The sequence below is a fragment of the Motacilla alba genome, chromosome 25, assembly GCF_015832195.1.
Source record: "Motacilla alba alba isolate MOTALB_02 chromosome 25, Motacilla_alba_V1.0_pri, whole genome shotgun sequence".
In the NCBI taxonomy this organism is placed as follows: domain Eukaryota; kingdom Metazoa; phylum Chordata; class Aves; order Passeriformes; family Motacillidae; genus Motacilla; species Motacilla alba.
Genome location: NC_052040.1, coordinates 2,092,293 through 2,113,569, shown reverse-complemented (window position 1 = coordinate 2,113,569; position 21,277 = coordinate 2,092,293). Strand labels below are relative to the sequence as shown.

The following is a 21,277-nucleotide window of genomic DNA, read 5'->3' as shown; positions in this document are numbered from 1 at the left end:
CCACCAGCACCGTGCCATCTGCTACTGGCCATCAGCCGGGGCTCTGCAGGCCCTGGCCACCAAACACAGGATGTGAGGAAGGACAAGTCCAGTTGGAAGGCAAAATGTCATTAAATAAACTGGCAGGTTCTGTGGTGTCCCGGGGACACACTGGGGGCCCTGGGCAGCCAGCGTGGTTCATCTGTCCCTCTGCCATCAGCCCTGCCCGCACCAAGCTTTGGGGTAAAAGGGGAAACTGAGGCACACAGATGGCAAATCCTGGTCCTGAGCCCCATGGAGTTCAGGATTGCACAGGCAGCCCCTGGGTTTGGTGTGATTTGAGAGTGATTTGTGTCTCTGTCCCGGGTATTGTCAGGTGTGCAGCACATCCACAGCTCGTGGCAAAAATGCCAGTGCTCAAACGGGATACAAACACTCCCAGAAGCTCTGGAAATACTCCGTACTCCAAGAACATCCCTCGGACTCTGCGTGCATTCATTCCAGAGTACTGGGGTGAAACTACAACCTGAAATCGGGGGTGGGGGGTGGACGCTGTCATTGGAAAGCTGATCCGCCGATGGATGATGGATCGGTCTATTTCTTGCAGGACATGAAGGAGACAGACAAAATAAGCCAAATAAGGGCATTTTTAGGAAGCAGAGTGTCTCCTCACTTTTGGAGGAGAATCCAACTGAATCCTGGCTGTCAGACCCTCCGTGCTGGAAGGGACCCCTTCCTGCAGCCCCCTCCCCAGGAAATCTCCCAGCTCCTCTCTCCAGAGGGATTTCTTCCCACTTCCGAACACCTTTAGGGCACAAAACCCTCCCGGTACCACCCGGCTGCTTTTCCCTCTCCTAGCAAGTTTCCCGTTGACCCACGACACCGCCGGGAACGCGGCTGTGCCCCGATGGCATCCCCAACCGAGGCACCGCCCGCCCTTCTCCCGCTACCCCACGGCCCCGTGTCCTCGGTCGAGTCAGAGACAAAGAAGAAAAACCCTCGTGGGCTGCGATTCGCCCCGTGCCGCGAACCCCGACGTCACGGACGCGCGGCTATAGATGGAGCTCGGGAGCCCGGCGCAGCCCAGCGCAGCCCCCCGAGCTGCGGGATGGTGGCGGCGGGGGGGGACGCGGCGGCGGCGGCGGCGCTGGCGATGGCTCAGAGCGCCGGACCGGGCACCGTGTAACGGGAGAGGGCCCTGAGCCACGCGGGGTGAAGGCAGCGCGGATCGCGGGCGCGGTCCCGGGTGTTCCCCCGCTCCAGGAGGCCGCGGGAGCCCCTCTGCGACCCCCGGCCCAAATCGCCTCGGAGCGCAGCAAGGAACGATGAAAAAAAATAATTCTGCGAAAAGGGTGAGTAGAGAATCGCTTCTTGGCCGGGGCGAGGTGGGGTGAGGGAGGCTCCGGGATGTTTTGGGGAGGGGGGGATTGTCTCTCCGGGGCCTCTGCGACCCCCGCGGAAAGCGCACAGACCCCCAGGCAGATCCAAAGAGACCCAAGCCCTGCTCCAGGCCCTGCTGCTGCCCCTGCCCCTCCTGCCTCCCGCAGCCGCCACAGCCGCCGGGTGATGTAGGCAGGCAGTTTTCATCTTGGAACACAAGGAAACGATAAAATCCGGAGGCACCATCAATCCGTCGCTCTTTGCCGTGTTGTGTGCTGCACCCAGCGATCCGATCATCGCTCTGATACAAACCACCCACGGATTTCACCTCTTGGATTAATCGCTTACAAAAAAGCTCCAAAAATGCGATTTTCACCGCAGTATAAAACCCCGGCTGGTTTAAATTCCGCCCATCCCCCTCCTGCTCCCCTTTCCAGGGTAAATGCCCGCTGGATGAGGCGACAGAGACGCCGGCCTGGCTTATATAACCACGGAGGGAACCCTGCCCGCTCCTCGCAGCGTCCTCCCGATGCTGCTGCTGTCGCTCGGTGCCTGCAGCACAAAAATCCCCGTGGAGTGACCCCGGGGAAGGACTCGGTCCCGGCGTCGGCGGAGAGAGGGGCCGGAGGGAGGGGGAGACAAAAGTTGGGAAAGAGGGAAGGGGGGAGGGGGAAAAGGAGTGTAAAACCAAGAATAATCGCGTTTCCCCCCGTTTTTCTTCCCTCTCGCTTTGTGTTAGGGGAACCAGGATGGAAACCAGCAACCTGTGCAGCCGGAGAAGGTCGGCTGGGTGCGGAAATTTTGCGGGAAAGGCATTTTTAGGGAAATCTGGAAAAACCGTTATGTGGTTCTGAAGGGAGATCAGCTTTACATCTCGGAGAAGGAGGTAGGATCGGTTTCAGTTTCCTCTCCCATCCCCCCCTTTCCTCTCTTTGCATATGAAAGGCGCAGCCCCGGCCCTTCCCAGCGCCCCTCCAGCGCCAGCCGGGCCCAGGAGGTTCCTCGGGGGCTTCTCCTCCCCGGGCTGGCGCCGGCGGGACCCGGCCGGGGTCGGGGTCGGGGTCGGCTCTGGCAGCGATTCCCCCAGCCAGCCCTGCTGGGAGACATTTTCCCAGCTTGGAGACACGAAAGGATTCACTTAGCGAGAGTTAAGCCCTCCAACCTCTTTCTGCCGCCGCGGCGACGGCAATGCCGGCTCCTTTCTGTGCCCGTCCTCCGTCCTTGAGCCCAACACTGCCTCGTTCCCACCTGCTCAGACTCTGTTTGGAAAGAACTCCACTCTCCCAACTGGAATCGAGCTATTTACAAGTCGATATCTCGCATTTTTCACCCCGGATCCACATCCTGGTGGAACACGTGCCCCCTGCGCTGCCCCCGTCTCCTTGCTGGGCTTTGGGGTTTAACGTGGTGTTGACATCGGAGGTAATGGGATGTGACTGTCAGGCTGAGCCAGCACCTGGCTGTCCTTGCACGCCCCCCCTGTGCTTTTTGTCTCCATAAATCCATCAGGAAGAGCTCCCCAGGCCAGAGCCTTCCTGCCTCCCATCTCCTGTGACCTGCCAGAGCCGCTCTGGGTAGAGCGGTGCCCACAGCAGGCAGGGGGGCTGCTCCGACTCAGGGAATTTGGGATTCAATCCTGGTCTCTCTGGGTTCCCCCCTCAGTGGAGGTCATTTCCTGACAGACCGTGGTTTGGATGCCCGGCTGCCTGGCCTGGCTCTGTCAGCACCTGGAGAGAGGAAGGGATCATTTGATTTAAGGCTGGTTGAGCCACGGAAACGGCACAGGCAGAGGGACAGGGCTTGTTACAACAGAGAAATGGCTAAAAAGTGGACTGAATGCCCAGGTCACGCTGAGCTGCTTGTGGCATTCCAGAGCTTGCTCCCATCAACCTCCACAGCCAGAGGAAACACAGCAACAGGCAAGATATCCAGATACCTAGAGAGGAAATCCAGGTGTGCTGGGAGCCCAAGAGAGGGATGAGGCTGGAGGGGAGCCTGCTCTGAACAAGAAGCTCCTGTGTTTGTGTTTCATGGGGGGGAAACCTCACAGCTGGGCCTGAGGCAGCCCCTGGGCTCCACGTGTGTGCGAGGGACCGTAAATAACAGCAGTGCAGCAGCCTCTGCTGAGGCTTTATATGGAAGAACGTGTGGCCAGCAGAGATGACATCTGGCGCTGGTGTGCGCTGGGGTGACTCTGTGCTGGCCATGGAGGTGACACGTGCCGCTGGTGTGCACTGAGGTGACTCTGTGCTGGCCATGGAGGTGACACGTGCCGCTGGTGTGCGCTGAGGTGACTCTGTGCTGGCCATGGAGGTGACACGTGCCACTGGTGTGCGCTGAGGTGACTCTGTGCTGGCCATGGAGGTGACACGTGCCACTGGTGTGCGCTGAGGTGACTCTGTGCTGGCCATGGAGGTGACATCTGGTGCTGGTGTGCACTGAGGTGACTCTGTGCTGGCCATGGAGGTGACACGTGCCACTGGTGTGCACTGAGGTGACTCTGTGCTGGCCATGGAGGTGACACGTGCCGCTGGCGTGCGCTGGGGTGACTCTGTGCCTGTGGCGGGGGGTCTGGCATCCTGGGGGTCTCACTGTGGGGAGTCTCCAGGGGTTCCTGGGGGCTGTCCCTGCTCACAGGGTCACAGAAGGTGTGGTGTGGGGTTTGATGCCAACCTGAGCATCAGCACTTGGCAAAGGCAGGAGCCCTCCCAGACCCACGTGTGGCTCCAGGCTCTGCTCCCAGTGCACCTGCTGTTTCCTGGCAGCTCATCTCATGCTCAGAGGCTGCTCCAGAGGTGGTTCTGCAGGTGAAGCCACATTCTCAGCCTTCCCTACCATCTTGGAGCAGAAAGGGTTAAATCCCGAGGCTCCTGGAAGCTCCGAGGCTCTTTAAATTAATTCAAAACATACATTTATTTACTTTTGCCTGAATTTCTCCATTTGGGAAGCAGGGCAATGAATCCCATCTCCCCAGAGCACATGGGGACAGGGAACTGTGTGTTCCACACCAGGATCCCTTGGGAATTTCATTGGCTAGGGGCAGGTGTTGATGAACCGCTCCGAGCTGAGCATAGGCTGAGGTCTGGAATGGGGAGATTTCCAAAATTCAGACTAACAAAGTCCCATCAATATCCACGCTGATTCCTCCTGGGAATCTGTGCTTTTCCAGTTGTCTGTCTAGGACCTGGGCTGGCAGGTCAGAGACCAGCCCTGACGATTCCATTTTGTTCCATTCCCTGATATTCCAAATTCCAGGAGAATTTGGGAATGCCTGATAGGAGCCTGGGCTTCTCCCCGGCAGAGCCGAGTCTGTAAGGAGAAGAAATGTAGTTTTTCAGCTGATGGAAAATGCTAACAGAGTGTTCGAGCGCTGCCCTTTGAAAGCTGTGGGACTTGCCTGCCCCCTCCCGAAATGGGAGCTTGAGGCCCTGGCCGTGCTCACTCCGCTCCCCCACGGCTGCTGAACTCCGTGAACTCACACCAAAATCCTTGGTTATTCAGCGTTTGGTCATCGGCCAAAACCAGCTCCGTCGAGATGAGCTGCAGCGAGCTGAGCTCCGCTGAGCACACCACCACCTTCTTAACTCACTCTTGCATTCTTTCCCCTCGGTGCCTCCCCCCGCGGCACATTTCTGGGAATTGTTCCCTGTTCCTGGCCCAGCTCCGTCCCTGCCTGCGCCGGGGAGCAGCGGCCCAGCTGAGCCAGCCGGGCTCGGCGCTTCCTCGCAGGAAGCCGGGGGCTCCCCCAGCCCGAGCCCGGCTGACAGCGGGACGAGGAAACGCTTCTGTCGAGCGTTCTCTTGTTCGCTACCAGAGGCATCGGCTCAATTAGCGCAAGAGCACTCGAGGAGGCGCCGCTCCTCGGCGAGGGGCCGGGGCTGTGTTTGCATACTCGCTGCTCTAATGCTCCGTGGGGAGTTTGTCCTCAGTGAGTGCCGCTGTACACAGCACAGTGGGATTTTGGGAAGGAATTCCTCCCCGTGAGGGTGGGGAGGCCCTGGCACAGGTTGTCCAGAGAGGCTGTGGCTGCTCCATCCCTGGAAGTGTCCAAAGTCAGGCTGGATGGGGCTTGGAGCAATCTGAGCTAGTGGAAGGTGTCCCTGCCGTGAATTAGATGAACTTTAGGGTCCCTCCAACACCATGTCATAATTCAGGGATTCTGGGTGACCTGTGTCCCTGGTAGCCTCGGTGGTGACTCTCTGGAGAAGGGACTGAAGCTGCCACATCCAGCCACCATCCCCTGATCAGCCAAGGGCAGTGTCCTGGCCATGACAAGGACTGGACAGTGCCAGTGTGCATCCCTGTCCCTGTGACAGCCTGGCTTCAGCCAGGTCTGCAGGAAGCTCTGGCCCCTGCTGAAGTAGAGCTGCTCAGCTGGAGGAACTGAAACTTTGGTTGTACCCTACAAGGGGAACTGTCTGTCCCAAAACTGTCCATGTTTGGGTATTTGGCTGTTCTGAGAGTCTGGAGGTTTCTGGTTACATCCTGAGCCACACTGTGACCCCCTCAGTGTCCCGTGGGTGTCTTACTCTGGGTGTCTTGTGATTTTCTGTACCTTCTGCATTTTTCTGTGTCCCGTTGCAGCAGGGAACTGCTCAAATCACACCAAAAATCCCAGACTGGCGTGACTGAGCACCTGCCCTGCCCCTCCGTGCCTGGTTTGGCCCCAAAACACAGCCCTGAGCCGGGTCCAGGAGGTTTGGAGTCACTGCAGGTCACAGCTTGATGAGGAAATTCAAACTCTCATCAGCGAGAGACCCAAGGGCAGTTAATTAACCCAGGTCAGAGACCCTGCCGCTGCCAGTGCCCTGCCACGAGCCTTCCCGTGGGAGCAGAGCTCTGGAAGCACAAACAGCTGTGACCCTCTGGAGAAGGGATTCGGGTGCCATGGCTGGTGTTCTGACCCACTACGTGCCCACAGCCCCCCACATCTCAGGGCACAGGGAGTGCTGGGTGCCCCTGGGGCCAGCCTGGGCGGGCAGCAGCTGCGGGGGAAGGAGTTCAAGGAGTGCAAGGAATGCAGCTCCCCTCCTCGGATCCCGGCAGCGTCAGCAGTGGCAGCCTTGGCACGGGCAGTGACGCCCCGAGCAGAGCAGGGGCAGCTGCCAGGGGTGTGAGATCTCAAGGCTGCAGAGAAATGTTCCCTGCTCTAGGGATGGGGGATGCTTCTGATTCCCTCTGCATGCCTCAGTTTCCCTTCCCTCACCCGGCTACAGGTAGGAGGCAGGTGGAAGTGCAGGGCAAGGTTGTTTTGCCTGCCTCGAATGGGTAGAGCTGAGCAATGGCAGCAGACAGCCAGGGCAGCACCTGCTGGGACTGATTCACCTCAATCCTTCCAATCCTGAGCTCCCCACAGAGCACAGAGAGCAGGACTCACCTGCTGGTGAGAATCTGAGATCCCTCAATTCTTAAGCCCTTGGCAGCTGTGGGGAAGGAAAGACCTGCTGGAAACCTCCCAGCAAGGAAAGGTTTTGCCAAAGTCAACCACCAACCTCTCGCTTCATCCTTTCCTACTGAGAACTGATACCAGAGGCTGCTTCCTCCTGGGCGCTGCCCGGGTGCTGGGACACGTCCAGCCAAATCCTCTTTGGAGAAGCCTGGAAGGTTTGATTTGGATGGCCCCTATCTCACTGAGAACACGGAGAAGGTGACACCCTGCAGGTTTGTCACCCACCTGTGACTGACACAGTGACTGGGATTTCAGCTCTGTTGGCCACATGGCCCCTCAGGGGCTGGTTTTGTCCTGTTGTCACAGAGAACAGGCTGCATGACTGCCCTCAGCCTCTCCTACCTCTGAGGCTGCTCTGAGCTGACTCTCATGCCACCACTTCCTTCCTTTTGGCCTCAGGAGCCTCCCACAAAGGACAAAAGAGCTGGCAAGTGCCTCTGGAGTTGCCTTTCACCTTCCTTGTCCAGTTTCTCTCTCTGCACGCTGGATGCTCTGTTACACGAGCATGAGAGGGGGCTCAGTGGGTGAGACACCCCCTGTTCTTCCCGTGCCCCCTGGGATTTCTGTGCCACCACAGCCACCTACTCCAGGCTGCTGCTGCCCCTCTTCCCCCGGCAATCCCGCTGTGGATGTTGCTTATTCCCAGTTTTAAGCATTTTATCAGGGGTCACACACAGGAGCAGGGTCCCCTCAGGGTGTCCCAGTGCAGCGTCAGAGCCCTGGTGACATTCAGAGGCGTTGAAAGGACGAGCTGCACCTGCAGGGTGTTTGTTTGAACCAGACACCTGCTCTGTCCTGCAGCCTCCTGGGGACACTCCCGCAGGCACGGGGTTGAGTTCCAGCGTTGTGAGCTCTGAGGAGGAAGGGGAGGGCTGGGGGAGCCCCAGTGACCCACATGAGCAAACATCTGGAGCAAGGGTCCGCTCTCAGCCGCAGAGCACAGCTGGGGGCTCGGAGGGGGATCGGCTTTTCCTGCTGCAAATCAGTCGGGCAGAATTGAGCTGAGATTCTTGGAAAGAGGTGGATTGGAGGATGGGAGCGGGAAGAGATCAAAGCTGATTAGCAGCGTGTGGGGAGGATGTGCAGCCAGACAGGCTCTGTTATCACACCCAGACACAGGGGATGTGTCACAAGCAGGAACCAGCTCCGGGATGGCAGTGCCGGTGATTGTCCTGTGGATCCTGGGGACACAGTCAGGATGAAGGATAGAGGGGAGCTGTTGTCATCAGGCAGGGCCAGATGGTCAGTTTATCCGTGCCCCTGGTTAGGAAGCTGGTTTAGTCACCCTCTTTGATTAAATTCTATGGAAGAACCATAGGGAGTTCCTTCAGTGCTTCCCAAAACTGTGGAGGAAATGTATGAAGTGGGGTGGAGTCCCTTCAGGAAATCCAAGGGCTCAGACCTCAGCACCATCTGCCTTCCCAGCACCCGAGTTCCACAGCCTCCAGCAGTGCTGCAGCCTGGGATGACTGGCTGGAGTCGGATTAAGCAGATGGGTGTAGATTTGAGCCTGCTGCAGTGTCTGTAATGGAGATCCAAACCCTAATTCCTCGTGTTCACCACAGAAGAGCAGAGCTTCCCTGCTGTAGGAGTGGGATTGAGGATGGTGCATTGGGAGAGCGATGAAGAGGAAGGGTACAGACAGCTTTGACACTTCCCCTTTGCTCCAAGTGTCCCTGAGGGATGGCACTGTCAGGGGTCAGCATCCAGACCCCTGTGCCCCTAGATCCCTGCCTGTCCCCCAGTGCAGCTGCAGCCTCAGTGACCCTCTGCAAGCTCCATCTTCCATCTGAGCCTCTGTGACACCGATCCATCCCATGTACCCGTCACACTGTGGCAGAGCAGTGCTGGGGAACAGGCCTGGAAAACGGGAGCTCTTGTAAAGTGGTCACTCAAAAGGACTCTTTAAAGGACACTGAGAGCCTCCTGACAGCCTGGCAGCCCCTGCCCTCTGGGGGTAGAAGAGGCAGGAATTAACCTGGCAAAGTGGGATTTTCTTGCTGTTTTTCTAAATATGCCCCCTTATTGCAGAAGAAGCAAGTGGAAACCCTCATGTTGAAATCCTGCTGCCTGGAGCAGCAGAGTCTCTGTCTGACATCTGCAAAGCTCTAATTTTCTTGCTGTTTTGCAGGTAAAAGATGAAAAAAACATACAGGAAATGTTTGATCTGACTGACTATGAGAAATGTGAAGAGCTCAGGAAGTCCAAAAGTAGAAGCAAAAAGAACCACAGCAAATTTACCCTTGCCCACTCCAGGCAGCCTGGAAACACGGTATGTGGGGCTTGTCCAGGTGCAGGAGCCCAAGAGCCACCGGCTCCAGGGGCGGGCAGGGATGGGGATGGTCCTGGGGGATGCAGGGAAGGGAGGGATGTAGGTGGTCCCGTGGGGCAAACAGGGCTGGAGGCTCAGCTCTGCTTTGCCTTCTCTGTAGAGGCCTCACACTGGCCAGGGCCTGTCTCTGCGAGTTCCAGCACTGAGCTGACTTCCTTCTTTTGTAGGCACCAAATCTGATCTTCCTGGCTGTGAGTCCAGAAGAGAAAGAGTCCTGGATTAACGCCCTCAACTCTGCAATCACACGTGCTAAAAACCGGATCTTGGACGAGGTGAGCGGGATTCACCCTGACTCAGCCCCGGTGAAGGTCTGAGGCTGCTGGGAGCAGCCCTGTCTTGGGGATACATCCACACAAAGTGTCTCCAGCATAACTCATCCTGCTTCTCGAGGGAGTGTGAAAGTCCCAGTTACACAAAACAGCTTCTGCCAGGAAAAAATAACAGGGCAGCCTCAGCTCAGCCTCCTCCTGGGGACACAGGGTGTACTCAGAATGCCAGGTGGGCTGGCAGAGGCAGGTCAGGGTGAGCATTCCCACACAGTTTCTCTCAGTGGGGAGGAGAACCTGCCTGGAACAAGCTGTGCCCTCGCTCCAGGGCTGACTCTCACATTAATGTTTCATGGCAACCCTTCCTCAGCTCAGACCTGTCTCAGATCTCCCATTCACACTCAGCTCCCCACAGCGCCATGGCACTGCCAGGAGGCTCTTTCCTCTCCTGGATGGCAGAGCCTGAAGTGAAGGAAAACCAAGGTCAGACTATGGGAGAGGTTTTAGAGCAGGAGACAGCACAGCAAACTCCAGGAGAGATGGCTTCCAGCACAGCCTGTCACAGGAGTCTTTGCAAACAGGTTCAGTTGTCAGGAATGATTTGAGCAGATGTAATCCCATCATGGCACAGACCAGGCAAACACGGGGTCGCTTCCAAGGCTGGACTCCCCACCCCATTCCCTGCCAGCCTCCTGCTGCTTACAGCTCCAGGAGCTGGGAATGGCTCGTGTTCCCTCTCACAGGCTGTGTCACCCTGCAGGTCACTGTGGAAGAGGACAGTTTCCTTGCCCACCCGACGCGTGACAGAGCCAAGATCCAGCATTCCCGGCGCCCTCCCACGCGGGGTCACCTCATGGCTGTGGTAGGTACAACCAATCCCAGACACCTGCTTGGCTGAAATTCCCCTGGAAGCGTTCCATTTGCAAGTGGAGTTGTTGGAGCTCCATCCTGAGCTGAGAGTTGCCATGAGGACAGCTCTGGGTCATCAGCTCTCATCCTCTGCTCCCGTGGGCCACTGCACTGTAAAGTCCACCCCTGGGCTCTGTGAGTGAGTGAGGGAGCGTCCACCCCCTCCCTGTAGTGTGTATCCCCAGAGCAGACACCCCCGGAAGCAGGGACAGCCGTTCCGGTGCCAACTCAGCTCTGCTTTCTGCTCCTCCAGGCATCTACCTCAACCTCTGACGGAATGCTGACCCTCGACCTGATCCAGGAGGAAGACGCCTCTCCGGAGGATCACGGCACCTGCGAGGAGAGTTTCCGGGTGGATCTGGACAAGTCCGTGGCTCACCTCACCGCGGGGCGGCGCCGCTCGGACTCGGAGAACGCCAAGACATCGGAGAAAGCGCGGACAGGGAGCCTCCCCCGCCAGGAGGTGACCCCGTGGGACAGAGCCGGGCAGCGCAATGACTCCTTTGACAAAGGGACCATGTACACGCCGCAGGTCCCCAAAAAGCTCTCACACTCAGAAAAGAATAAATGTGCCTCCATGGAAGAAATCCTGTCCCGACGGGACTCTTCCACGCATCGGGCGGTGCTGAGGAAGGGGCTGGAGGCTCAGTTTGCCTCGGCGGAGCCGGAGCAGCTGTCCCGGATACAGGAACTGGTTGCACTGAAACTGGAAAAAACTCAGGAACTGCTGACGGAGGTGAAGGGCTACGGGGAAGGCAAGAGAAAGACCAAGGACTCCAACACCAGCACCACCATCACCACCACCTCTTCTTCTTCCTCATCATCTTCCAAGTCGGACTCTGAAAGGATCCTGCAGGAATCTGAGAGGCTGCTGGGGGAGGCTTCCTCCACCTGGAGCCAAGCCAAGAGGGTGCTGCAGGAGATCAAAGAGCTGAGGGACCTGTACAAACAGTTTGAGCTGCAGCAGTCAGACTCGAAGCCCAAACAGAGCTCACAGTCTCAGTTTAGGAAGAGCATGATGTGAAGGCAAGCCTTGGGATGGGAGGGAGGGACTGGGAAGGGCGGCCATCTGGTCTTTTTTTTTAATTATTATTATTATTTACAGTGTTCAAAAGAGTGAAAAGGTGCCTGTTCTCGCCCAAATTTGCTTCTCAAAGCTTGGACCCTTCCTTTCCTCCATCGCATCCCCTGATGAATCAACCCAGTGTTCCAATAAATCAGTTGCAGTTTATACCTCCCTTGTAAGAGCTCCCTTTGCACTGCAGGCCCCAGCTCCTGGCACACGCCAAGCACAGGAGCAAGGTTCCTGGAACTGCCCATGTCTGCCTGGAGCGGAGCATCCTGTGGGGTGGAGCTGGATGAGCCCTGGCACTGCTGCTCTCATGTCAAACTCTCCTTCACTGGGACACTTGCCCTGTTCCCTCTCAGAAATAAATGACATTAAAAGGTTCAAAAGGTGTCCATCCCCACCACTGCCTGGAAGTCCCCGTTATCCAGGAACTCTCCTGAAGATGTGGGAACTCCAGGCTGGTCTCCAGGCCATTGAGGCATTTGCTGGGTGTAGCTCTCAGAGCTCTGTCCTGGCACAGTCCCCTAGAAAACTTGGGGCTGGCAGCTGTTATTCTGGGGTGCACACAGAGCCCTCCAGAAGGGCAGCAGTGACACAATCCATGTCCACCCCGATCCTGAATGCTTCACAGACCCCCTCGGCCCCGAGCAGTGGGAGGTGGCAGCGATGTGTCTTCCCTTCTGTGCCACCAGAGGATCAAAGCCTTGGATTTGACAGCCCACACAGGCAGCTGGGAGGAGTTTGGGCTTTTCCATTCTAATTTCTCTCTCTTTTTTTTTTTTTTTTACCTTTTCTTTGAGCTGAAAAGTCAGGGCGTGTGTGTGGGAGCCAGACACCACAAGCCAGTGGCAGTTTTGGTAGGTTTGCCTTGTCTCTCAGGTGTCATAGTCAGACAGCAGCAGGCTCTGCTTGGGCTGCCCAAGATGTGAATCAGCCCTGCTGGAAGGAAAGCTGAGCCCGGAGCAGAGCTCAGATCATCAGCTCACAGGCTGGCTCGGCTTTCCCACCCACGAGCGGGACGTGGCTGTGTCTCACAGGTTCACTCGTGGTAACATCCAACTGTTCCTTGGTTTTTTGAAAAGGAAACCCAATTCTCTTACCTACATGGCAAATAGTCCACAAAAGTATTAAACCCGCAGAGTTACTTCCTGGACGTGGTTAGTGTTGTCTCTTTCCTTTCCTGGCTGATTTTTCTAAATTAAAGGAAAAATAAAACCAAACCCAAACCTTTCCCAATGAGTTTGGGTTAACCAGACTCCAGCGATACTTCCAGGGATAACTTTCCACGCTGAAGAACTGGATTGCTTCGCAAAGTTTTTTGCAAGGAACCACTGAACCACCATTGTGACGTGCATGCAGGTAGTGCCAGCCCCACACCAGCAACTCTCCTTGGATTTTGGAATGCTCATTGCCATGCTGCTCAGAGTGACACCTCTGGAAGAGCCAGCACACACTGTGGGAAGGGCTGAAAGGAGCTGCCCCTGGCACACCTGAGCAGCCCTGCCCTGCTCTCTTCAGGGAGGCCCTGAAGCTCTCACAGGCAGTTTTGGGGATCTTGCCTCTCTGCTCACCCCTCACAGTTCTCCCCCTGCCTCCTCCTGCCATCCTCTGCCCTCGGTGGCACTCCCAAAGCCTCTGGCACGGCGCAGGGAGCCCCGGGGAGCGGCAAAGCCAAGGGCAGCACAGACGGGGCTTTGTGCGTCGCCCCCTGGCCCGTGGCTCTGTCCGTGCGGGAACAGCCCTGCACAAAGGGGCCGCGCTCTCCCGGCAGCGCAGCAGCCGGCTGCCGTGCCCAGAAAGGGCTGCTATTGTCCGCTGCGGCAATTATGCCGGGTCCGGAGACAAAACACCGGATCGTTACCGGAATACAGAGCGCCCCGGCCGGGCAGCGCACAGCAGACGAGTCTGAAGGCTGATAATGACCAAGAATTCTGGGTTCTGCCCAACTGCGCCTTGAAAACACGTACAGAACGGGGGGAAGGGGGCTGGGAAGGGGATTTCCCGGTACACTACAGGGAGACGGGATTGGGACTGGATTCTTAAGATGTAGGCAAAGCGTCTCTTATAAAAATAGCTGCAATTTGCTCAACACATGCTGAGGAGTGGGCAAGCGTGTGCTGCGCTCGTCAGCTGGCACTCGGCTCCGGTGCCTGCGCTCCCTGCCTGTTCCCAGCACAGCCAATCCCCGGAGCGCTCCCGCTCCCAGCCAAATAAGGACCGCGGGGCGAGGAACCCCGGCTGCACGCCGCGCTCCCGAGCCCACCCACCCTCCCAGCCAAAGCGCCTTTTTTGGATTATTTTCTCCCTCTCTGCTTCAAAAGCTTTGAGCAAACCCCCTCCTCCCTCCCTCCCTTCTTCCATCCTCTGCCTTTCTAAGGGAATTAACAGAGAGACACCTAAGGATGGAATTCCTGGGAAGGAATTCCTCCCTGGGAGGGTGGTGAGGCCCTGGAACAGGGTGCCCAGAGAAGCTGTGGTGGCCCTGTCCCTGCGAGTGTCCCAAGCCAGGCTGGACAGGGCTTGGAGCAGTCTGGGACAGTGGAAGGTGTCCCTGCCCATGGCAGGGGTGGTCCTGGATGAGAGGTAAGGTCCCTCCCAAGACCCAAACCCATGATTCTATAAAACCCTGGCACCCAACACCCTGGGAAGAGAGAGATAAAAACCCAACAAACCCCCACAAGGCCCAGGGGCCGTGATCAGACAGAGCTGACCCCACCCCAGGCAGTCCCTGCCCAGGGAGCACATTTTGGGGTGCAGCCCCACAGATCAGCCCCCTGTGGCACACGGCTGCCCTGAGTTTCACCCGCTGCAGCTCTGGGGACAAAGGGAGCAGCTGCAGGGTCTCTGCAGTGCTGAGAGGCCTCTGGAAGGCAGGAGGCACTGCTTAAGAGGCTTTCGGTGGCTTTAAATAGAATTTACACTTGGAGGCAACTTTCACACTGCAAAACTCGGGTGTAAAGCAGAAATGGGTTCGTGTTGTTCCAGCAGCAGGGGGCTGTTCTGCAGGCTGGAGTTACACCTAACAAAGCAGTTCACAGCAATAAAACTGGGGTGGATAAAGTCCAGTTTTTGAGCAGTTTTCAACCTTGGAAAAAGCCCCTGACCTCCCAAGTGGAGCAGGAGCAGCAGTAACTCATGGCAGAGGGTTCTCAGGCTGAGGAGGGGGTGGATAAATACAATTTATCCTGCTGTGCAGAAGGATTTCTTGGAGTTACTGATGGAGAAAACTGCAGAAATGGTTGCTTATTTTATTATTCTCCAATAAGGCCAATGCCTTAAAAAGAGAAAGCAGGATTGGTGTCCAGAGGTGGAAGGTGGGAAGCTATAGACCCTCAAATATCTCAACTGAGTGTTATGTTCAGCATACCCTTGGAATCAATTCCATGGGATGCCAAGGCACTCTGATATGTTCTCAGAGCTGGGGGCATTCTTTCCTGGACATCTGTGTCAGCAGCTGCAGGTGAACACCTGGGGCTCCAGAGATGCCACTTGCTCACTGTCCCTCATCAGCTTTTCCCCCCTGGGACAATCAGTTTGGACTTTTGAAATGAAATGGGAACTGTGGTGCTTCCTACCTTGGAGTGCTGGAGGATTAAATCTTCTTCCAAGTCCCTAGAGAGGAAGAGACAGAAAATAGTTTGACCCACATTCACAAGAATAATTATTGACTTAACAAGTTCCAACTGGGTTTTCAAATTAAAGCTCAGCAAGAACAGACCCACTTCCCTAAAAAAAGAAAGAAAAGGGGAAAATTCAGTGGTTTTGTATGCCAGATATACCTGCGTGCAAATGTATCCCTGGAAAATGCACACGTGGTGATTTCTGCATCTTCCCTCTCTTAGGAAAGAATTCTTTGGTGAGATACACAGTACAGTGCCTTGGATTTGTTTTCCCTAAATCCAGTTTGAGCTGTCGGAGCTCCTCCTCAGGCTCAGAGATCCCCACGCTCCTCTCCCTGAGTGGCCAGAGGGGCTGGTTCAACCCTGGGGATGTTGGACATGACACCACAGAAAAGGTCAATTCCTTCCTATTGGAAGTGTTTGCTGAGCCTGGCCCAGGAATATCAAATCCCTGCTTTCAGACACTGCTGATTTGTTTGACTCTATAAAATGTCCCGAGGGACTGAAAACTACAGCGATTCTTCCACTTCCTTAATTTGTAATGTGTTTAAAAATTTGTTGCTCTGTTTTGATACAAATCAACCCAGCTCAGAGGCAAGAGAGGATTTAAAAATCTTTCTAACATTTGGGAATGCCTGGGAGAGACCAGACCAGCCAGAGTTCAAAGGGCAGAGCTCAGCCCTCTCCTGACACCAGTGGTTTGGGAGTTCTGCACTGAAATGCAGATTTCTCCTTCCAAACCCCTGCCCTGGGGCTGAGGGAACGGGGCCTGTGCTGGAATAAAGAGCCCATACATGCAGGACAGGAGGACAGAGGGAACCATTCAGAGCTGGAGGAGTCTGTGCCTCACAGGCTGATCCTGGGCAGGAGGCAAAGGTCTGGCATGGGCTGCAACGAGCCAGTGGAGATGTGGACATCATTATTTAAAGGACTCTCAACAACTGGGCTGAGTCATGAATGACTTTAAACTGCAAGAGAGGAGGTTTAGATGGGATTGTGGGAAGGAACTGTTCCCTGGGAGGGTGGGCAGGCCTGGCATAGGGTGCCCAGAGCAGCTGGGGCTGCCCCTGGATCCCTGGCAGTGCCCAAGGCCAGGCTGGATGGGGCTTGTGAGAGGCGTCCCTGCCCACGGCAGAGGATGGAACAGGATGAAGAAGAGCTGAGAGCAAGGGATCAACCTGCATGCACCCAACCTGCCCCTGGCACTGCCCAGGGCTGTCCTGCACTCCATCAGCTGCCTGCAGGCCAGCACTGGCCCGGCTTGCCAGGTGCCACTGTGCTTTGTGCTGCACCACGAGACACTCCTGGCTTCCTCCAGAGCAGCCTCCCTCTCTGTGCAGCCCAGTGTTTCTCCTCCCAGCCCACTCGCTGCTATATTTAATCTGAGCGCTGTCTACCTTTCTGCAGAGCTAGCTGGGAGTCATGCTTCCCAGAAATCGTGAGGTGGCATTCAGAGCACTGCCTGCTCCTGGAAAAGCCAGCTCAGAATGCCTGCTCCAGGCTGCTGGCTCTCTTGTCCTTTATTGGCCACAGGGTCGCTCAGGTTAGGTCTGCTGGCAGGACACAAACTGGTGGAGTTCAATAAGCGAGAGGTCTGGCTCATAAAAATAACATGTGGCCTCTGAATGTCAAACAGATCCTTTGGAAAATCAGTTTCTCTCTCCTTGCTCAAGTCAGAGATTTGCTTGCTGCCATCTGCTCCCTCCTGCCTTCCAGGGAAGAGTTCACCCAGCAGCTCATCAATGAGAGCAAGACCACAGACAAATCTGGCTGAATTTCTGTTTCTTCGTGTGCACAGCTCATCCTTCCCGTGACCTGGGTGGGACTGTGCTGCTGCAGCGTTCCTCAGGCAGCTCGTGACCTCAGTTATTCCTCAGTTCCCAAAACGTCGCTGCCTGTATTTTCAGATGTTTTAAAACCAACTTCCCTTTTTACAGTGCCATTGAAACACTTTTGTGTCATTTTCTTACTGCTCAGCAGTTTGGGAATGTTTCATCTCACAGGAAAGTTATCTCAGGGGCTCAGGCCGCAGGATTTGGGCCCTCCCGAGTTATGGAATAACAAGATCAGAGCACAACAATGAATGCAGAGCCTGGGAGGCAGGAAGAACAGGGCTGGCTGCTCTAACGCTGCCTCTGCCAGCTCCTTGGGGCATGATTTGGGATGAATCACCCTGTTCTGTGCGCCCTTACCCCATGCCAAGGGTGAGCATGAGATCTCTGTGCCCGAAATAGGAAGAAGCTGCTCCTCCCTCTGGGTTCCCAGCAGGTGAGCTGCACCTTCCCATGTCAGGGGCAGGATTCCTGCTGATGCCACAGGGCAGGAGGCACGTTTTCAATTAACTGATGGTGCAAGTGAAGGAAATATTCAGTATTCCCTGGCACACAACATTCCCTAAGATTTTCCCGCTTTGTTTCAAGGGAAGATACAAAGCAGCAGCGCCAACTGAGCTCCAGAGGGGAGAAGGGAGACTCCAAACGGGAACAGACCAGGTGCTCAGTACTGGGTAGAGCAGGGAGGGTGCCCGGGAGGAGGGAGCAGGGTAAGGAGGATTGTGAACATATTTACAGCCATCTGGCACCCTGAATGATCCAAACAATGAGGCTGCTCGAGTGCTCACTGAAACACAGAGAGGGAAGGAAGGAGTTTGTTTAGGCAGAGGCTCCTGAGGGCTTCATGCTTTCTGGAAATGTTTTGTATCACTTATAAAATTATTTATGTTACTGGAGATGTAGGGAAATGAAATCAGAAGGAAATGGAAGAGCTACTCCTCCTGGCATTTTTCCTTCCAGCTTTCTAGAAATCAAGTCCTAGGAAAGAAAAGATATCTTGGGAAATCTCGGTTTCTTGGATCAGAAATGAATCAGGAAAGTTTGTCATCACAAAACTTCCACGGTACCCAGTGCAAAGAACAGCATAAACCCACCAAGCTCGGTCACTTCTGTCTTTGACTCCTTCCTGTGCTTAACAAAATTCTTTTCGCTCTCCTACCGACAGGCTCTTGATAATCCCTGGGGATTATCTGCAGGGCCTCGCTCCCAGCGCCTTCTGAAAGGTGCCGCTTTAGGGAGTGCCGTGGACTCTCAGGGGTGGAAGGCAGCTCAGCGGCAGCCGCGCTCTGCCTCCCCTCGCCGTGGCTGGTCGCGCTGTGCCCTCTAGCGCTCGTTGTCCCGCTCCGGGGCTCCTGCAGCCCGAGTTCACCGAGAGCACCGGGAATGCGTTCCTACGGAGAGGCCAGCGGGAGCTTTCCGTGCAACTGCAATGACTGAACTCCTTCCCTTCCCTCGTGGGAAGCAGGAATCGCACGGGCTCCGCAGCAGCGTGCTGGTGTCCGGTGCGCCGAGCAGTGTGGATTGACAGGAAAATACAGCCAAGAACAGCAAAGCCCAGTGCCACCTGCTGCCACCCCGCCCCAACTTTGGTCCAGACCTGTTCGATTCACAGTGGAAGCACCACTGGAAATCCAGGGTTTTCCACAATTTTCCACACCATCAGAAATCCACGTGTGTGGAGGGAGGAGAAAGAGTGGTTTGGGAAGTTCAGGAAAGCACTTCAAAGCCTTGCTTTGGGATGCGCGTGAGAATTGCCAAACTGAACTAGTTTGTGGCCACTCGATTATTCCTGTCCTCTCTGGGATTCCTCACTCCGTTCTAGGGAACACTTTTTGATCTGGGAGTTTTCTTTGTAGTGAGAATGCTTAATGTCCATCTAGAAATTCTGCAGCAGTTGAAGCCCCCACAGATCCAGAACCTCAGAGCAGAGACAGGTGAATGTTCTTCCTCCTTCCATTGCTCCTGTTGCTCGCAGGAGTGACGTGGTCTGTGCAGGGATGTGAATGAGGAGGAACTCGGGATGATTGTGGGAAATAAAGGGCTCTCTCAGGAAAAACCTCATTCATTTGTGTAGTGTGTTAATGTAAGAGATTTCATCAACAAGCAGCCTTCCACCCTGCCAGCGCTGCGTGGCTGAGGTGGAAATAGCCCTCAGCAGATCATCAGAGAAAACATTCTCCTCCCCACCAGTTTGTGCTTCAAAGCACACCTCAAGCACAGGATTTAACAGCAGAAGCTTTTGGAGCCGCACGACTGCAGCGGGAGTACGGGGTGGGTGTGCACGGGAGCTGTGAGCACAGCATTTAAAAGCCAGCCCTCAACTACATCCTTAAATACACTCCCAGCCCTCAATTACATCCTTAAATACACTCCTGACTTGCACAGAACAGGGCAAGACTCGAATTCCCAAGGCTGATCCTCCAGCTTTTGGTGTGGATCCCCCGACAGTGATGAAAGAACAGACTGAAGATGTTCTTGGTTTCCAGGAACACAAATTAGCCAATTCACTCCAACTGGGTTTTGCTGTGACATGGGAGCTCGCTCAAAACACACGGGGCGTAGAAGAGACACCACAGCACACACTTCTAAGCAGAACAATTATGACTCATATCATGGTGACGAAGCTGAGAGACACAGATGTGATTCTGAAATGAGTGCAGAAAGGCACTTGCTGCAGGGACGCCTTCATTGCAATTCGCCATTAGCCAGGAGCTCCCTTCCAGCCTCAGATTCCTAATTAAACACGATTCCTGCACGTCCTCAACATTCCCAGGGACAAGGATGTGACAAGCCCCTCACACAAATGGCCAGGAGATATCAGTGCTTCACCAAAGCAATGCTGAGGAGCTCCGGCTGGCTGCTCCTCAGTCATCACGAGATTATTTGATATAATATAATATTTCTTTATTAACTCTAGAAGAAAATGCCCCTCAAACACCCTGTGTGAACCTGTTACATTCCGACAGGAGAGACCAGCTCCTTTTCCAACATGAACCCACACTCTTGGGGTGATTTTGTTCCTAGAAGAGAATCCTTTTCTCAGTGCCAGGAGCTCCCAGCTTTAATGTGTCCTGTGGTTTTCTGCTGGTTTGCTGTTGCGGCCAAACATTTATTTTTGGATTCTCCCTCACTTGTGCCAATTAAATTAGAAGCAATAGGAAAGACTTTCCTTGGCTATTTTTGGGGGTCATTTTTTTATTATTTTTTTAACGAGACACACTCAAAGCAGAAACCAAGCATACTATGAACTGTAATTTTAAAGTTTAAAACCAGAGGAGTGTTCCCCAGGAGATCAAACTCTTAACTCCAGTGAGAAACCTCCCAACAGCAGCAGCAGCAACAGGAATTTCCCAGCCCCAGGCTGTGCAGAGGGACATTTTCCACGTCCTGCTTCAAGCAGCTGCTGTCCCTGACTCTTTCTGTCCCATCCCCTGGGTTTTGGTACCCCGGGGGGAGCTGCATTCCTGACTCTCCATTTGTGCCAGTTGATCGATGAGCAAATGGAGAACACGAGTGTGCACATCTAACGTGACACCGCAACCCCCTGGCACAAGTGAGAGACTCAGAAACGGGGAAAAATAATTCAAGCATGGTTTTTTACCTCATAAATTCAGATCTCGTTCTTCGCTTCAGACCTTTGCAAGGGGTATGACCAGTGAAACTGGTGTATTTTTAGCATACAGCAGCTCTGCTGCCAAAATCAACAACAGCTCTGTCCGCTGGAAAATGGGGCAGTTTTCATTCTGAGATTTCTCATTACTCCATCATGCAGTTCAAAGGATTTTTTTACAGTTTTCTCCAAGGCCAAATTCCTGAATTCATGGGATTCCACGAGAATGTCGGCTTCCCCATTCTCACATAAAAATATAGATGAGTGAAGCTGAAAGCGAGCTGCCTGCGGGTTAGGCATTGAGAGATCCTTGGGGTTTATATCCTTGGCAGTAAGAGGTTTTTTAAATTAATTTAATTTGAGGGAGAATAAAGGGGCAAAAAGGCTAACTGGTCATTATGGAATGTGCAGGAATGGCAAGAGATAGTTCCAGGAAAACCCTCTCTTTTGTGGAAGTCTGATCTGTGGGAACCCCAGACCTTCACTCCCCTGACCCAGGCACCTTGGTCACAAAAATAACCCCAAATCCCTTCAGTACTGTGGCTGGGTTGAATTAACCTGGAAATGGGCAATGTAGGGATGTAATTGAGAAAGGGGAAGATTTGCCTTGGAACCTGCACTCGCCACATTGCCCTGTGAAAGCAGGAGCAATCTGGGGGACATTAGGAACTACATGACAGCAGGAGCTGCTTGAAAACACACATTTTAGAGTTCCCTTGCTACTGGGCTTAACTAAGAAACCTGAAGAATTTTATGAGGAATTTCTTCCTATTTTCACCCGGTGCATTTGTAACAAATCCTGGCTGAATTTACCCTTCCTCACGCGGCGTT

The 21,277-nt window shown here is 54.8% G+C and overlaps 1 protein-coding gene and 1 long non-coding RNA gene across 4 annotated transcripts; one reads left to right on the top strand and one right to left on the bottom strand.

The window, feature by feature from the left end:
• The first annotated feature begins 931 nt into the window (after positions 1-931).
• On the top strand, positions 932-11,548 carry PLEKHO1 (pleckstrin homology domain containing O1). 3 transcript variants are annotated; one of them, XM_038161960.1, is made up of 7 exons: positions 943-1,331; positions 2,099-2,245; positions 8,940-9,080; positions 9,308-9,412; positions 10,167-10,268; positions 10,569-11,341; positions 11,421-11,548. In XM_038161960.1, the coding sequence occupies exons 1-6, from the start codon at positions 1,305-1,307 to the stop codon at positions 11,337-11,339; spliced, it is 1,293 nt and encodes a 430-aa protein (XP_038017888.1). In that variant the 5' UTR covers positions 943-1,304; the 3' UTR covers positions 11,340-11,341; positions 11,421-11,548. The 3 variants fall into 3 exon arrangements, with proteins under 3 accessions (XP_038017889.1, XP_038017888.1, XP_038017887.1); XM_038161961.1 differs by having other exon boundaries at positions 932-1,331; positions 2,108-2,245; positions 10,569-11,548; XM_038161959.1 differs by having other exon boundaries at positions 946-1,331; positions 10,569-11,548.
• LOC119711586 lies at positions 4,534-20,482 on the bottom strand. Its single transcript, XR_005259737.1, has 3 exons — positions 20,438-20,482; positions 14,960-14,996; positions 4,534-4,668 (listed from the first exon to the last, which is right to left on the bottom strand). It is a non-coding gene; the product is annotated as an uncharacterized LOC119711586 (long non-coding RNA).
• Between the last annotated feature and the right edge of the window lie 795 nt (positions 20,483-21,277).

Bases quoted from the DNA above. Each gene is read 5' to 3' on its own strand.
- PLEKHO1 (XM_038161960.1), top strand. From the start codon at position 1,305: ATGAAAAAAAATAATTCTGCGAAAAGG. The intron at 2,246-8,939 runs GTAGGATCGGTT...GCTGTTTTGCAG, and splicing joins TTTACATCTCGGAGAAGGAG to GTAAAAGATGAAAAAAACAT. The intron at 9,081-9,307 runs GTATGTGGGGCT...CTTCTTTTGTAG, and splicing joins CCAGGCAGCCTGGAAACACG to GCACCAAATCTGATCTTCCT.